Below are 17,743 nucleotides of genomic sequence, written 5' to 3'. Positions count from 1 at the left end.
TTCTCACTTAATCATCACTTCAGTGTAAATATCAGAATATAATCCATCAAGTGGCTTTGTCGAGGCTACAGCCTGATGTGTTACTGAGCTTCACGCTCAACTGCGTGAATGGTTGTGTGATTGCGTGCGTGCATGTGTGTGTGTATCTTTCATGGAGAAATTAGTGAAACCCTGTTGGACATCATGCTTTCTTGTCTGCAGTCACAATCTTAATTTAATGTTCTCCAGCCTCTCCCACACTTTTGATTTTGTGGACGTTTGTTTCCATCAATCTTTCCAATTTTTGCTTGCTCTGCTTTTCTTTCCCTTTATTTTTTTTTTTACATTTTACCTCATGGACCAATCAAATCACCTGTTTTCTTATTTATTATTATGTTTTGTTTCCTTCTTTCGGAGTGTTGGGGGTTGTTCTGACATGTATTCATGCTATTAATGGCACAAGTGGAAAAAAATTCAGATAATATATAAGTGGAATGTGCTGAGTGGGAAGGTTGTTGGTTGATGACATTGAGCCTCTCTTGCTGTTTTCATTCCAAAGCATCTATTATTAATACGAATGTGCTTTTACAAATATATATCCTCTCTGTTGTTGAGCAGTATGTGTTTATCATTTGTCTGTTCGGTCTGTCTTTCTGTTTGTCGTTACTTTTTTTTTCCCCCTCTTGCTTCTGTTTTGCGTTTTGACATTTTTGTTACTATTCCAACACGAGGGGCCAGTAAACCTAAGTAAGAAAACAAAAAAAATAAAAATAAACAGACTGATGCTTGAAATTTTCTGTGACAGTATCATCAAAGTATAAAGAGGGAGAATTTCAAAACCACACATCGGCAGTGTTTACTGTACCAAATTACATCATACTAATATGAATGTAGATTTCAATGCAAAAGCAAAATAATTAAAAAAAGAAAATCTTTTGATTTGAGGCAAATATTTTGGTGGTTTTTTGTCTTTATTTTGAAGATTCACTGCGGCTTCACATTCACAACCTATAGACAGAGATTATCATGAGAATTTATAAAACAAATTGGAGAGGTAACTCAGACTTATTTGAAAGAAATGGTTTTGATTAACTGCAGATAAAAAACTGATTTTTAAAAAAGAGAGCCAAGCCAAGTAGATGCTAACACCAGATGCTAACGTTATTGTAACCCTAGTTCTATTAGCCCAGGCGGAGCCATTTATTGGACTCTAAGGGTCATACTCTCCTCCAATCCTGAGCACACATTTACCCACTGAAATATGCATAAACATAGCCGTCCAGACCCCGCAGTCTATATGGCAGTACACATGTCCACCATCCTTTACCAAGGGGCGTAGGAGTGAGAGGGGCCCTAGGTAGAGATTGCCGCCTGTGTCATCAGAACTAGGGTTACAATATCATAACCTTTGCTCTATCCCACACGGGCTCCACCCACTGCTGGTCACGATAGGTAAAGTGGATGGAGCCAGATGAATGGACACCATTATATTGACCCAGCCACACTGATCTTAACCAGCTAAAGGTCAGAGGATGCTTTGATGTTCTGTCAGTGAGCAAATCACCGTTGCTGATGGCGGACAGTATCGTGTACTGCCTTTGATACTTTGCTGTCTCACATATTTGGGTAGGCAGGCCCTGATTGCCTGACTTCATTTATGTAAATTCAGTCAGCAAATGCGTGTTCATGATTGGATCCAGTAGAGGGTTGAGCCTGTGTGAGATAGAACTCACAAGTATTACCACTGGTTTAAAAATGACTATGAAGTTGACTCTATTTTAATTTAGTTTGAGTTATCTATTTAAAAGCCCAACTCTACACCCATGTCTCTTACAATGACTAGAACATTTCAAAATAAAAGTATCTGTAGACAACCATCTGAGATAAAATAACATTTTGTTATGTATTGAAGCAGTGTCACATGGTCAAAGCCTGCGTGAAACAAACATTTATAGCTTCTTATCCACATACTACATTAGATAAAATCTCCAAAGTTTTAGCCAGGTAATTGTTTGGTCCCTTCAGCTACAGTTACAGTGGCATGCAAAAGTTTGGGCACCCCTGGTCAAAATTTCATTTACTGTGAATAGTTAGGTGAGAGGCAAATAAACTGATCTCCAAAAGGCATGCTTTTCAACATTTGCAGCAAGATAAGTGTATTATTTTTGTTGTGTGCAATTTTAGAGTGAATTAAAAGAAAGGAGCAGCATGCAAAAGTTTGGGCACCCCTGGACATTTGAGCTCTCAGACAACTTTTACCAGGGTCTCAGACTGTAATTAGCTTGTTAAGGCTATCCCTTGTTCACAGCTGTCGTTAGGAAAGGCCAGCTGATGCAACTTGCAAAGCTTTATAAATACTCCTGAAACCTTGTTCTGTCAATCTGCAGCCATGGGCTCCTCTCAACAGCTGCCTAGCACTCTGAAAACTAAAATAACTGATGCCCACAAAGCGGGAGAGGAGGCGGCTTTAAGAAGATCGCAAAGTGTTTTCAGGTAGCAGTTACCTTAGTTCGTAATGTAAGTAAGAAATGGCAGTTAACAGGAGCTGCAGAGGTGAAGTTAAGGTCTGGAAGATCAAGGAAACTTTGAGACAGCTTTTTGTAGGATTGCTAGAAAGGCAAATCAAAACCTCAGTTTGACTGCAAAAGACCTGCAGGAGGATTAATCAGACTCTGGAGTGGTGGTGCAGTGAAACCTGTACAAGTATGACCCTCATGGAAGAGTCATCAGGAGAAAATTTGTCCTTTGTTCTCATCACAAAAGTTAGCGTCAGAAGTTTGCAAAGGGACATCTAATCAAGCCTGATGCTGTTTGGAAACAAGTCCTGTGGACTCATGAAGTTAAATAGAACTTTTTGGATACAGTGAGGAAAAGTATGTTTGGAGAAAAAAAGGCCTGTCCAACTGTTAAACACAGGGGTGGTTCGATCATGCTTTGGGATTGTGTTGAAGCCAGTGGCACGGGGAAAATTTCAGCCAAAAGGGAAGAATGGATCAGTTAAATTCTAGCAAATTCTGGAAGCAATCACACCATCTGTAAATAAGGTGAGGATGAAGAGAGGGTGGCTTATACAACAGGGCAATGATCCTAAACACACTTGAAATCCACAATGGGCTAAAGAGGCACAAGCTAAAGGTTTTCCAATGGCCCCTTACAGACCCCCCAACCTAAACATCGTTGAAGATCTGTGGATAGACCCCAGAAGAGCAGTGCATGCAAGACAGCCCAAGAATCTCAGAGCTAGAAGCCTTTTGCAGTGAGGAATGGATGAAAATCCAAACAGGAACTTAAATACTCTTAAGTGGTTACAAGAAGCATTTAGAAGCTGTGATACTTGCCGAGGGCACCAAGTTAGACCATGCAGGGTGCCGAAGCTTTGAAGCTTTTGCTTCAGGCCCTTTTGTCATTTTGAAACTGTACAAGATTGAAATAAAATAGTTGTCTTAAAATACTGAAGAAATGGGTCATTGTTAACTTCATGCCTTTGGAAACCAGTTATTCTACTGAACTAGTCGAAGGAATTCTGACCAGGGGTGCCAAAACATTTGCATGCCACTGTGTTAGTGATCAGAAATTGAGTTCAACATTTCCCTTGGGTCAGAAAACTGTTGCAATTGTTACATAACCAAGTTTTTTTGCAACAGATTGTCATACAAACTTCCTCTTAAATCCCACTCCTACACGGACTGTTGCTTCTATCTGCATTTTGTGTGTGTGTGTGTAGAAAGTAAAACCAGTACTCCTGCGTTACAATGAGTTACAGCTTTATTTCCAAAGGTGGACCAAGTCAGCTCGACACCAGCCAAACAGTGACCCCCCCCATCACCAGATCACATTACATTTCCCCTCCAGATCACAGACTTTGAACACAAAACTGTAGCACATGATTCGGTCGATACAAAATGAAATAAAAAAGTGAAGGAGAAAAAAAAAAAATAAAGTGACCTCTCAGCTCATCCCCTCCAACTGTCATTTTCAAGTGGCCATTAAGCTCTAAAACTCTGTTCAAATGTCACACTAGCCTTAGCTTTGGCACTTAGTTGAGGCGGAGAGGAGAACTGCAGGACAGAGACGAGGACAGAAATGGAGGCTGGGGGAAGTTTGTAGATGCATCTCTTTGAGTGTAAAAAGCGCATTTGAAATGTGAAACAAAGAAAAAAAACAAAAATCGACCCTCCCACCCTTATGAATACAGGTCCCAGTACAACTATAGCCACAGTCGTTGACGCTACAGTTTTCACATGCAGTGAGTGTTTGCAGTGTGGAAGCCAATGTGCTGGAGAGATGAACATGCTAAGAAACATCAGGCACTGCCATTTATTTATTAAAGAAATCTCCATCTCTCAAGCACCTCTGCGTCCACCATTAATGCAAACTCACTGCACGCGTTCCGGGAAGAATTACGGATTTTAAAAAAAAAAAAAAAAAAAAAAAAACGAGCCACAATAGGTTTCCATTTCTGCACACTTATGACAAACAGTCTGTTCTGCTGCCGTGAATGCAGCAGGTTTTGGCATGTTGGCATCTGGTTTGGTGTTTTGACAGGAACCAGGGCCGGAAAGGCACTTCAAAGTGTGGATGTCCCTTCGATTTCCTGGCGTAAGCCCTAAAATATGAACACGGTCAGCTGTAAAACTTTGAGTCCTCCAAATGGCCAAAGGGGAATCTGAGAGAAACACAAAGATGGGGATCTGGTCAGCAGCTTCTGGGAGTCATGCAAGACATTTCAAAGGCTAGCGGGGTCACCAAAAAAAAAAAAAAAATTCAATATTCTTATAATATAAGAAACTTACAGACAAAAAGAAGGTCTTCGAAGCTGCGTGATGTGCATCTAGCCCTCAATAGAGACCTCTGGAACAATGTGTCCATTCAGCGATGGTTCCACTGTCATCTCCTGAGCGGAAAACAAGACATTACATCGGGTGAGTGCACTGCAATAACTACACCACACAACTGATACACTGGAGCGATTCATTTTAAAACAGTGCCTCTTACCATTGAGCTGAGCTGCACAGACTCCACAGTGAGCTGCATCTGACATGGCATGTCACAAATTTCTGGCTTAGGCTCTTCTGACAGCACATCCAAACATGTCTGCTCAGGAGTGGCGTCCTAGAAAGGAAAGGGGGAGAGAGGCGGTTAGGATGCACTGTAACCACGCAGAAGATAGACCCATATATCCTTGAGATAAGCAGAACAAATAGCACTGAAAGACTTGCACTAATCTAGTACTATGTGTTTAATTGCATGTACCATACTTCATATACAAATGTCTGTATAATACTGTTTGTATATAGTTATAAAAAAAATAAATAAATAAAACCAGGGACTCACAATGACCATTTCTTCTGCAGGGGCAGCAACAGGCTCAGGCTCAGCTGGCATCACATCAACAGGTTCTGACTGGATGTTGAGGGTGTCACTCACTTCCTCAATTTCCTGAACAACAAACAAGGAGCAGAAACGTGCCCGTTAAAAAAAGCTGAGCTGAAAATGTACACTAATGGATTATGTGCCATAAAAATGGCAAAACACTCTTCATCTGAAAGTTGCAGCCACATTTTAGTCAGATTATGTCAAAATGAAATAAATTACACTAAATTACCAAGTTACCACTCAGGTTAGTTTTGCCATTTTAACTGGAACTATTCAGATCACACAGGCGGGATGTCAAACAAACAAACATCAGTATTCTTGGGACTTACTCCATGTGTTACATTAAATTTGTGATGAAAACATCTCACATGCCTCTGGTAAAGGATCATCCAAAAACTGAGAAAATCCATGAATTAAAATAAAAAGGGGTCTGCATTTACCAGCTGCAAAACTATGTAAACACGTTTGTTTTAACTCAGATCACGACCATGGTAGAGGAGCAGCTATCATGCTCAGCAAGGTAAAATGACCATTTTTGGTAATAGAGTCTGGCTTTGAAGAGAGCGAGAAGTTTCACTTTCACTTTTTTGTCTGTTTGGGAAGTACCAAGCACGCAACTGGATAAATGACACTGCACGAAATATAAGAGTTTGTAAACTGATGTTTCAATAGTTCTGCTGGTAAACGTGGTCCCCTTTGTTCTCTGAAGGCATGTGACAAAATGTTTTCCTTCACAAATTCAGCATAACATGGGATGAGTGGTCATTTGAGGAGTGAAATGTTCCTTAAAAAACAGTGGTCCCCAACTGGTCTAGCCACAGGGTCCAGGCTTCTCAGTCATTAGTTCAAGGTCCATGCAGTTTATATTCAGCATCACACTTGCGTTTGGCCATGTTGTTGAGCTAGTTTGCCATCTGTTAGTCACTCACTCTACAGCAGAAAACTGCACTCCAAAATTAAAGCTCTATGCTGGAAATTCACTGTACTAGTGTTTTGCAAACTTGACCCATTCCTGAGTCACTTACGACCCATACAGAATGGACCTGCAACCCACTTTTGGACCATGACCCACCAATTGGGAGCCACAGCTTTAAAATATGTCACTTCATGATAACTGCAGTGTCTCATGGTACATTTCTTTGTGCGGTTCTCACCGGCTGGACAGCGGCAGACTCAGCAATGGCGTCCTCCACGGCTGAGACGGATTCTGTGACAACAAAGTCATCAACCAGGCTGTCAGCAATGTCCTGGGTGTCAGGAATCTGCAGAGAGAGAAAAGGGGACAGCAGGAGAACATTAAGATTTTCCACCAGGCAGCACACGTAAGAAATTAAGAAATGAATGAGGGGAATTAATTAGCAAGCATCCCGGGAGAAATCAACTGAACTAGATCGTTTTAAACGGCTTAAGGGCAGAATGTATTTGCATCAATGCATTTCACATATTTAAGATAAATGCTGAGTTTTATACCTAATATGGATAGAAATATCCTAATAGTGACATAAGACAGTTTACTGTTTTAGTAGTAGCATACCCATTAAATTATGATTTCAGGGTGATCTTTATCTAGAAAGAGTCATCCAAAATGGTCACAAATAGACAAAAACTGTGCCACAGTTTAGGTTTTACCTCTTCTACCGGAGCCGCAGGGACGATGACTGGCACCTGGTGGGACAACACAAACCGCCATGTTAATATTCAGTATGACACGTAAATGGGGCCAATGTTACATCTACACAGCATTTTATACCAAAGAAAATACCCACCTCTGGGAGTTCCACGCATTCGGCAGGAGCATCCTGAGGTGTATAAAAGAATGTCATTAGTCTTTGCTGTAAAGTCACATTTAAAAATGACAATGTAAATGAAGAATGATGCCAGAAAACAGATGAAGCCATTGTGGAAGTTCAAATTTTGACAACCTGCTTGAAACCCCAATTCAAGAAAAGTTAGATCAGCACAACATAAAATCTGATGAGGAACTTCCGCAATTACAACACTTCAAACCACATGCAACACACAAATCACAAAATAAAAATGTCAACTACATAGAAGAAGTCAATGCACTTGTGTTCTTGGAAGATCATAAAGAGATAAGTTCAAGAGAAAAGGAAGGAGTTTTTATTGCTGTGGCACCTCTGTGACTGCAACAGGCTCAGCCGGGACTTCAGGTGCATCTTCTTCAGCCAACACTTCTATTTCAGCTTCGTCATCTTCACTCTCCACTGGAGCTGCAAGACTGACGACAGCTTCAGTCACCTGCTGTGGCTCAGGTATCTCTGCAATGTCCTCCTCCACTGGTTCCGCAACTATTTCTGCAACCACTTCCTGTGTCGCAGATTCTGCTTCAGCAGGAACTTGGTCACTCGTGGGTGCTTCTACCACTGGTTCTTCAGCAGCTTCGGTTACAGGCTCTGGCGCGGCGACACCTTCTGTGACCGACACTTCCACCTCAACCTCGGCGACTGCTTCTTCGGTCTTCACTTCAGTCTCTGGCTCGCAGACGTCAAGCGTCTGCACATGCAAAAATCAACACGGCACACATTAACAAACCATGCAACATGCAAGGGAGGGGAACTGATGGGAGACACTTTGTCAATATGAATAAACCAAGTTTTTCTTGGGCAAGCAGATGATGGGACAAAATGATGAGCTACCATGCTTGATCAAGACTACAGAGTTTGGTAAAACTAAAGTCATGCATTGCCATCACACAGAAGTCTTACCTGTTCAGTCTCTGTGGTTATGATTGTAGGCTCTTCTGTCTGAATCTGGAGGCAGAAATAACCACATGTAAGCAAATGCCACATTAATCAATAGATTAGATAATAGAAGAGCAACAAGTCAATGGCTGTTTACCCATTAAATGGACTTAACAGCAAGCATTTGACATTTTCTGCACTGAATACGACCTACAGCTAAAAGTCGATCTGATCTAATTGACGTGCCTCGCCGTTTTCCTGAGGAACTTTTCCCTAATTGCAACTTTCACATCAACTGCAGCACTTATGTCGCATCAAACCCCTATTAACTGCAATTTCAGCTTGTTTTGGTCAGTAATGATCAGTATGGTGAGTTATGGGACACTGTTTGCAGATCAATGAAAAGCCAAAAGTGTTTCAACCTTTTAAAAAAAAAAATCCATGAAATTAAATCTGAAATAATTTAGACGGTGATCGGAGTACTGGGTTACATAAGAGAATGAGACCTGAAGCAAAGTGTGGTTGTTATTTGTGAGGTGTGAAGCTTAGGTCACAGAAACGGGTTGTATGTTGTCCAGTTACTGCTGCCAGAAACTTATAAAACATGAGTGGAAACTCTGAACTACTCTGGTGTGATGTATGGCGTCCTTTGCACAGCTGCTTTGGGGCGACAAATGAGCGAAGCAACCACACACTGCAATATGTTGCCTTAAAAAAGGGACTTGTGTTTTGTATTCAGTGAATGTACTGTATTATGCTTTATGTAGGGGTGTGTGCTCAGCTGTAATGGCCACTGATCAATAAGAAATGTAATGTTTAAAGACCCTGTTTGACATTTAAAAATGTCAAATAAGCAGCACAAAAAAAATCTCACTTGAAATGCGTCATGCTGAGTTATGCTCTACTCACTCGCACTTGTCTCATCTGCCTCTGGCTTGTTACAAAAATATACTGCCTGAGCAACTTGAGGTTTAGGGGGACAGACAAGGGGCTGACAGTGTGTGCTGGAATTAAAATGCAGGTTTGCTCTTACCTCGGGCTCAACAGGGGCCGCCGCTGGAGTCTCAGCTGGAGGTTCAACCTATGAAGGAAAAAAGAGTATTCATGAGTCAGCAGTCACAATCATAAAGATATGTACATATGATGAGATGGCAGAGAGTGCATCTCATTAAGAAGAGGCACAACATTAACAAGCATTTAAAGGTTGTAAAAAAAAAAAATTTGCCTCATGTTACATGCCACCATTATCCTTATTTAAGTCTTCTTTTTCCTCCTTAAAAAAGTTAAAGGTCAAACTTTAGTAGAGGAAATACACCCGCCCTAAAAATATGCCAAGCGCAAAAACAATCCACACAACTGTTTCCCCCGCCAAACTGTAGCTGTGATAGCCTCAAAGCATTTAACAGAAAACCCAGCGAGACTCTACATAGGTTGCCAAAAAGATTTCAAATCATAAATTTGCACCAATGCACACAAGCGTATTAGAGTATGCTTTGTGTGAGTGTAGCTGTAATTCAGAAGAGAAAGGAGGGGAACGTAATACAGCCTCAAGGAATGTTACAACCAATTACATAATGAAAGGCTGGTACGCTCATTTCTCACCCCCTAAACTACCTTTATCATCACCATTCTAAAAACCCACATCACTTTAAAACTACATGTCAGAACACAAGGTAATGTTCTGGACCCTCTTTTATACCACTTCACTCATAATCATTAGTACTTGGAAATACTCTTTTCTGCACACATTTGCCCAGATAATGAAGTCACCCATATCCTCCGTTTTTTTCTATGCCAGGGTGACATTTGTAGCCTTGCCACCGGTTTACTGGAACAGTTGGCAGTAACCTAAATGGCCACTGGCGGCTCCCACTGTGCATCCAAGTGTGCTGAACCATAGTGGCACTAACAGGGAGCAGCACATAAATAATTTAAATCTTGATAGTCTGACAGTAAATTATTTACACCGTCTTGTACCAGCGGGTTTTAAATGTAGGACAAGTCTGGTGCACACAGGCTGCTACTGCTTGTTAAGAGGCCAATCATGCATTGGCCAAAATCATTAAGCGCTGGGTGTAACTCTGGAGGAAGATGGTTGATGGCTGAGTCTTGCAGGTCATTAAATACCAGTGCTTAGGGTTGGTGGTCAGGCCAAACCATGTACCCAAAGTGTCTGTGCTTGATGACCTGGGAGTGAGATCAATCCACTCTTTCTCCAGAGTTACATAGAGCACTTTAAGTTCACCCATGTACAGTAGTTAATGGAGTGAAAACTCTCTCAGAAGACACTTGAAATGCTTGTAGTTACGCTCCAGTTGCTTGACCATCTCCACGTCTTTCTCTGCGCTGTGCTACAGGGAGGTGAGGAATCCTGTTCTCCAGGATTTTAACAACTGCTGAACAAAAGCCAAGTGGGCAAAAATACACGTATAGTTGAGAAGGGTAAATATACACTCCAGCTATAGCCCTGGAGGGACGGTATAGGGGAGAAAAAGGAGGAGGGAGGGAGGGAAAGAGGGAGGGGGTGGTGGACTATAGGCCTTCCTTTGCTTGACAGGAAAACATACGTACATATGGACTACACACCCCCCTCCAGTCTGCCCCAGCATTAGAACACTCTGTACCAAACTGATCTGCACACAGATCCTGCTTCAGCAGTCCTGCTAGGAGACAAATCCAGCACACATCACAGCTGGTCTGGGAACAGCCAACTTTTACACAGACCATTTCAATTCACACAGGACAGTGTACCTGGGATGCAATGATCTCTGTATTCCAACCAATTTAATGCTCCTCACACACTCTTTAGGACTCAAAGTTGAGGGAAATGTTAGAGCAATCTTACATGGTATAATCTGTCCTTATACATTTAATGATAACTACAAATAAGGTAAGAAAAACACTGGTCAAATGCTTTTGTAAGAGTCATTCGTCAGAGATGGAAGCAAAAATCAAAACCAAAAAAGGGAGCATTTTGTACCTTCTGTGCAAAACTGTATGGTTCAGCTAATGAAGTCCTATAGAGCCCTCGAAAACAAACCCATAAAAAAAAGTTGCCAGGAAGTGTAGGGAGGGCCCCATGTGCAGTTATACATGGAGGAAGGCTGGACATCGTGGGGAGGAGGGTTGGGGTGTTCCCATGTGCCACAAGGTGATCATTTTTCCAACCAAGTCTGAAAACATTTTAAGCATCACTTAGCACATCTTTGTCGCCCACTATATCATCTCTATGGCCATCATATCAAACTGTGATGAAAGAAAATATGCTTACCAACCATATGTAAGCATGCTGTAATTAGCATTTTCATTGTGCGCAGTCTGAATGTACCTCGTGTCATCCTGTCACTAGACATTTGCCACAGACTTTAAAAAAGGTTGTGACAGCTGTCTGAAAGCTCCTCTTCAACACACCAAATACCAAAGGCTAAACTACACACATGCACACGCACCCCCTGCGTCCCAACATAGAACTTTATCCCACCTTTCCCAATCTGTCCCCTCCCAGTACTCCCAGCAAAGACCCAGTGTTAAAAAAAAGGGGGACACATGGCTGAACGAGTGCATACGCTAAGACGACAAGCTAATAAGGGCCCCATAGGTCCCATAGCAGGGGGGACAGAGGAAGAAGAGGGGCCCAGAGAGAAGTAAAAAAGGGAGGGCAGAGGAGGGGGAAGGAGAGTGAAAGGAGAGACAGAGAGGAACAAGTGGTGGGAGGGTAGGAAGGGTGATCAGGGAGAGGGAATTTACAAGGGAGAGAGGGGTGAGGGACTGAAGGGGGGGAGGAGTGGAGGGCTACAGGAGCAGAGGGGGAGCAAACTGGTACAAAATGTTCAGTCTCAGCAGGAACCGCACCCGTTGCCTCAGGCCACAGAAAATTCAACACACTCGGCAGGTTTGAGATCGGGTGGTGGGTTCAAAACTCACCTGGGTCTCCGTAACGACACTCGGGAGCGGAGGGGCCGCCTCTCTTCGGTCCCAAAGCCAGCTGAATACAAGCCCCATTGATGCCTGCTCTGAGTCTAGTGGCTACTGAACAACTGACGCGAGTGATGACTACTTCTCTTGCCTGACATGAGGTGTCACAGAGTGGACACTGTCTGCAGGACTGTGGCCACCAAGTGTGTAAGGTATCTGAACAAAGCCTCACAAAGTTAACTGAGAAAAGTTCATAAAACAAAACTTTACTTTTCATATAATATCCTACTGTATGTGTTTGCTGTTACAGTCAGCATTGACTAATGTTCAGGTTTCCTAAAGTGCATGAGTGTCTGCACGTTTGTGAGCACTGAAACTGAATCTGGCACATCTGCAAGCAGTGAAGGAGCAGAGAGGACACCAGGGGGGAGGCAAAGAGGTACGATGATGTGGTGGGAGGGAGGGGGTGGACACAGCTATACAATGATAGGCAGTCCATCTCCATCTCCAGTAGGAACTTTAGTGGTGCTGTACATCTCAGTGGTCAGCAAAGCATAACATGTCAGGGTCAGAGGCAACAATCCAAACCTCAAACTAGACCTATGTAAACCAGACATGATGACCCTAGTTCTATTGACGGACAGCACAACAGAGTGAGAATTCTACCCACTGATAAAACCTCCTGTCTCCTTTTACATCCATCATGAACAGCCTCATGTACACTAACATATAGTGAGCACATGTGTGTGAGCACCATATGTGGTTGTGGCTCAGCTCCTGGGAGCAAAATCCCTGATTCTAGTGTGTGCGTGTTCATTTGCAAGTGTGTATGTGCACTGAGGTTAGGCACATGTATGTGCAGTGTGCAGCCTGTGTGTGCCTCTGGCCTGCCGTCTTCTGGCTGAAACAGAACGTTCTGTTCCCAAATTGAAGAACAAAGACTGTTAACTGTCACTGTTCATGCATGTATAGATTTATAAAAAAGGTAAATACAATGCTGGGAAAGAATGCGATAGTAATACTGTTTTGGTGAGAAGCACCATGAAAAGTAAAAATGCAGTACAGATACAAGGATGGTGCAAAAGTGGTAACTGTGCAAAATAAGCTAATAAAATACACCATGGATTTAAATACAAAATGACAGCGAGCTTATATATCCCCCCCCCCCCCCCAAAAAAAAAGTGTATTATCCAATAGAGCAGCACCCTAAGAAAATTCAAAGACACGTGACTATATTTTAGACAACACACTCCCCATCATCATATCCAATCAGCCCATTCCAAAAAAGACACGTGCATGTTTAAGGTAGATAATGCTGAAATGGCTGGGCCCAGTCCCCCAGTGATGGAGCCTACAGTCTCTTTCCCACTCTCCACCTCTTTGCTAAATGGAACATGTTGTTCCCTCTGCCTCCCACCCCCCACCAGCTCCACCTCCCTTCTCCCATAAGATCCCAGCCACCGCACATACAGTATGAGCAAACACCATCTAAACTGGTCGTCCACAAAACTTAAACTATGTACAGAAACAGCCCGTGCAAAGAGGAGATCCAAAGCTCCTGCTCAAATCTACACCAATGCAGCCATCACACCACCAGACCTCAATATTCCTTTAATAAATCACTCCATAAATATCTCCAGGACATATGCTTGACTTTCTAAGAAACCCATTAGAGATATATATAGGGGGTCAACTTTAGAGGTTTTCCTGGCAATGGGAGAACAAACAGTTTATTCTACAATCACATGTATGAAACAAGGCAGTCCTTACCTCTGTTACTGGTTCTGTTTCAGGAATGATATGTTCAGCCTCCTGTTCTAACGCAGCTTCGACTATGGAGGGCTCCTCAGGTGGAGTCTCAATGACAGGTGCTTCTTCAGTGACTGGGGCTGGGACTTCAACCTCAACTTCTGCGGGAGTCTGTTCCAGCACTACAGCCTCAGGCTCTGGCACCGCTGCCTCGACTGGGACGGGCTCTATGACAGGTTCTTGCACGACAGGTTCTTGCACGACAGGTTCTTGCACGACAGGTTCTTGTTCTACTACGGGGGTCGGCACAACAGGGACAGCAACGGGGACGATCTCTGGGATCTTTTCTGGAACTGGTGCTGGAGCTGCAACTGGTGCTGGAGCTGGAGCTGGAGCTGCAACTGGTGCTGGAGCTGGAGCTGCAGCTGCAGCTGCAACTGGTGCTGGAGCTGGAGCTGGAGCTGCAGCTGCAACTGGTGCTGGAGCTGGAGCTGGAGCTGGAGCTGGAGCTGCAACTGGTGCTGGAGCTGGAGCTGGAGCTGGAGCTGCAACTGGTGCTGGAGCTGCTTTCTTTGGGGCTGCTGCAGGGGGCGCACACACGGCGATCCCGGGACTCGCTTTGACTGGGGGGTTGGCTGCATGCTGCTCCTCGAGGGCTCTCCTCTGGGCCTGCTGCAGAGGGGAAAACAGAAAAACACAGGTTAATGATTGCCGTCGTGTCAATGATTGAGGTTTCTTTCATGCATTCAAATGGTATTTTACCTGTTCAAAATAACTATAGGGTAACTTGAACGATATTTTCTGAAGTTTGGCAGCTGAGTGCAAAACGCTGACACTTCAGTAGCTTCATAAAGGTGACGAAATGGAGGCAAATGGGGAGTATTATGGGTCTGAATGGACTGAGGCCCTCGTCCTGTTCAGATACTGTTGTCGTCGGTCTGCGGTCCACTCTAGCACTTTTCTGTCTGCAGGAATACCAGGCATGCCATCCAACGTGTTTTTTCAGCTCTGGACAAAACCCCCTCAGGCTTTAATAGAGATTTCAGGAGCGCAGACCCACTGAAGGGAGGGGTTGGGTAACTGGGAGTGAGCCCAGCAAAGCTAGTTAGATAATGGGAGCTAATTAGTTGAATCAGAGCGTTCCTGACAGGTCTGGTGAAGCGGGAATGGAAACCATGCGAGTCAGCAGCACTGATGGGTGCCCCACAGGCCAGACAGTGGGCCTAATCACATCATAATCAGGTTATAATCACTCCCCGAAAATGCTTTTGTTAGGCTGACAGCCAGTTAGTGCATATGTCTATGCCTGTGAAGCTAGCCACCGTCAAAACAACCCCCGCCCTAATCGATGCCCACAAATGGCTTGATCCAAACCTCACCACCACAGAGTAATAAATAAACTTCAATTAATCAGGTCGTTAATTGTGCTCATCGGGCTGTACTACAGAGGCCCAGCCACTTGAGGGGGTCTCTATATACAAAAGCATGTGTGAGAAGCGTCCAGCTTTACATCTTCAAGCAGCTCCTTCTCATCCTGTGCTCTGGTATCATAGAGGGAATTGATAACAGCTGTAAGTGACTTCAGGGGCCATTTTTATCTGCCTGTCACTGGCAGGCTGAGAGAACCAGAGAGATTGTGCAGACTCCAATCTGGCAAAAACTAAGGCAAGACATTCCTCCAGTCAACACAATACCAAATACAGTTGTGTGGTGCTGAGAGTGGGGGACTAGCCAGAGAGAGGCTCAAGAAGGGGGGAGGGGCTGAGGAAGCATGCCACATACCTAGTCTAAGTCTTCTCAGTGCTGCAGGGCATTTTTAAATTTAACCAGATAATAGAACACAGGGTGAAACAGTTAGGATTGGGAAAACTAGTGAGAACAATGGTGATGGAGTAACTTTTGGAGTCTGTGTTACTTTATCACTTATTATACACCCCTCCCCCCTTTCTGCCACACCCACTCCTCTCTAGGCACTCAATGTCCAGAAGTAAAAGTTCTCCCAGTTACCTAAGAAGAGTGGGGAGGGGGTTGGGGGGCAGATTAGTCAATTATCATGCCATTTGCCCACTTCTGCTTGTTAAATTTTCAATCATTATGTTTTTTTAAATCGAACAATGAAGCAGTGTTTCATAAGTGAAGACAGTGAGTACTGTATGTACTGTACAGTGTGTGCATGACAGATGGGGGAACACTCTTTGCTTTACATTTTGCATAAAAAAAAAGCATGAGCAAAACATAAAAAAAAAAAAACACAACTTTGCATTGAGGCAGATTTTACCTTTAATGAAAATGAACCAGAAAAACAAATGTGGAATCGCCATCCAAACATTTTACCATTGTATCCATGGTGCGCTCATAACGCACGTGGCGCACGGGACTTTTGCCAAGACAAATTTCTTTGTCCCTCGTATCTAATAGCAGAGCTAGAAGCATCCGAAGTGATGGGATACTTTTGTTTGAACAGTTTAAGTGGTTTTAATCGTGGATGCAATCAATTTTGGTGCGTTTTTTTTTTTTTGGTGCATCCAATTTACGCACGGTGCTTGGAGCGCTCCTCGGAGTTGAGCGCCACAAGCAACGCAACAAAGTGAAGAGAAAACATCGTGTCAATTTCTATCACTTGTCTGTACATATTTTGTTCGTGCTCGTGCGCGAGCTTAGTTTAACCACGGATGCAAAACACGTGCGCACGAGCAATCACGGTCACTAATCACAAGTGAAAACAAGGCTTTGGCTTTTGGGAAAATTAGAGGCACATAGTTAAAAACAACAACTACAGCCACAAACTATACAAAACGAAACTTTAATTGACATTTTCCAAGAAGGTCCCAATTAACTGAGTTCATATTCCAAATCAAGTCCAATTATTTTTCGATATTATCGTGATGAGAATAAAAACCCAGTGGAAAAAAAAGTGCGCCTGCCACCACTTACCACCCTCCTCATGCGACGCTTGTTCTTCTTCCTCCTGCTGGGCATTTTGGCGTGTGTGTAGTGATGGAAAAACGAGAAAGACCGAAGAAATGAAACGAGCAAAGAAGCCGCGTGAACAAAGTGGATCTTTATAGAGCCCCCAGTCTCTGTGTTACCTTTGCATCGAACCTATGGGAGCACTGGGATGAAAGATGGGGGGCGTGGAGAGGCAGAGAGAGCGACACATACACACCCCCGCGCACGTGCAGGACAACTCAGTGAGATGATAGAATCAGAGTTGGGCTACCTACTGGCTGGATGTTATGCAACCACTCCATCAAAGAGGGGGGACGAGAGTGGCTTGCAGGGTGCCACACCCCCTTTCCCCGGATCAGTTAGAAATACTTTTTGACTGGAGCACATGGCAACAACCATGCACATGCTCTAAAATATTTTTTTCTTGTCTTTTTTTCTTTTTTGAACGCTTTTCAGAGTCAGCTTTGCAGCATACAAACCATAAAGCATGCCACCATCCAGTTACAACCTTATTCTTGGGAGATAAACACAAACAGCTTCACACAAAACAATGTGTGCTTCTGTCAACTTTCTGAATTCATTAAAATCATGAAGCCAGAGAATAGTTTTCATTGTATGTGCCTCTACTAGGGAATAAAGAGAAAGAAAGCTTGTACATGTGTCAACGCCCACCGCCCCCCTGCACTGCATGAGCTGTGAGCACCCATTGTCTCCAGCTCTTTGGGCACAGTATGCATAATTACAGAAAAGAAAAAATATATGCTTTATTGTGTCATTTATTGTCCTGCTTGTGTACAGTGAACATTGAAACCAAAACAAGTTCTCCATGTAACTAAAAACCCACTCTACATTAAATCTGATTCTGAACTTCCATAAACCTGCTTCCGTGCCTCACATGGGTTATGCATGATGTGGGGAGATGTGGGGAGGGAAAGGTTTTAGTGTGTTGCCGATGCTGTTATATACAAATTGAGTTGAGGCAACGCGACGTGGCAGTCTCCCCTGAAGGCTTGCAACTTGATTCACACCTCAGCAGTTTGTGTGTGCAGATAGATTACATACATGCAGTGTCT

The 17,743-nt window shown here is 43.4% G+C and overlaps 1 protein-coding gene across 3 annotated transcripts; it reads right to left on the bottom strand.

Moving 5' to 3' along the window:
* Positions 1-3,719: 3,719 nt before the first annotated feature.
* LOC125890763 (calphotin-like) lies at positions 3,720-17,256 on the bottom strand. Of its 3 annotated transcripts, XM_049579559.1 has the most exons (13): positions 16,656-17,182; positions 14,270-14,393; positions 13,743-14,215; positions 9,091-9,138; positions 8,082-8,126; positions 7,492-7,869; positions 7,122-7,154; positions 6,985-7,020; positions 6,510-6,617; positions 5,314-5,418; positions 4,975-5,091; positions 4,773-4,873; positions 3,720-4,645 (listed from the first exon to the last, which is right to left on the bottom strand). In XM_049579559.1, exons 1-12 carry the CDS (start codon positions 16,698-16,700, stop codon positions 4,811-4,813), a joined length of 1,575 nt encoding a protein of 524 aa, XP_049435516.1. In that variant the 5' UTR covers positions 16,701-17,182; the 3' UTR covers positions 3,720-4,645; positions 4,773-4,810. The 3 variants fall into 3 exon arrangements, with proteins under 3 accessions (XP_049435516.1, XP_049435515.1, XP_049435517.1); XM_049579558.1 differs by having other exon boundaries at positions 13,743-14,393; XM_049579560.1 differs by lacking the exon at positions 7,492-7,869 and having other exon boundaries at positions 13,743-14,393; positions 16,656-17,256.
* Between the last annotated feature and the right edge of the window lie 487 nt (positions 17,257-17,743).

This window comes from Epinephelus fuscoguttatus, linkage group LG6 (genome assembly GCF_011397635.1).
Source record: "Epinephelus fuscoguttatus linkage group LG6, E.fuscoguttatus.final_Chr_v1".
Classification (NCBI taxonomy): domain Eukaryota; kingdom Metazoa; phylum Chordata; class Actinopteri; order Perciformes; family Serranidae; genus Epinephelus; species Epinephelus fuscoguttatus.
The sequence above is the reverse complement of the archived record's forward strand: the minus strand, read 5'-3'. Positions and strand labels throughout refer to the sequence as shown.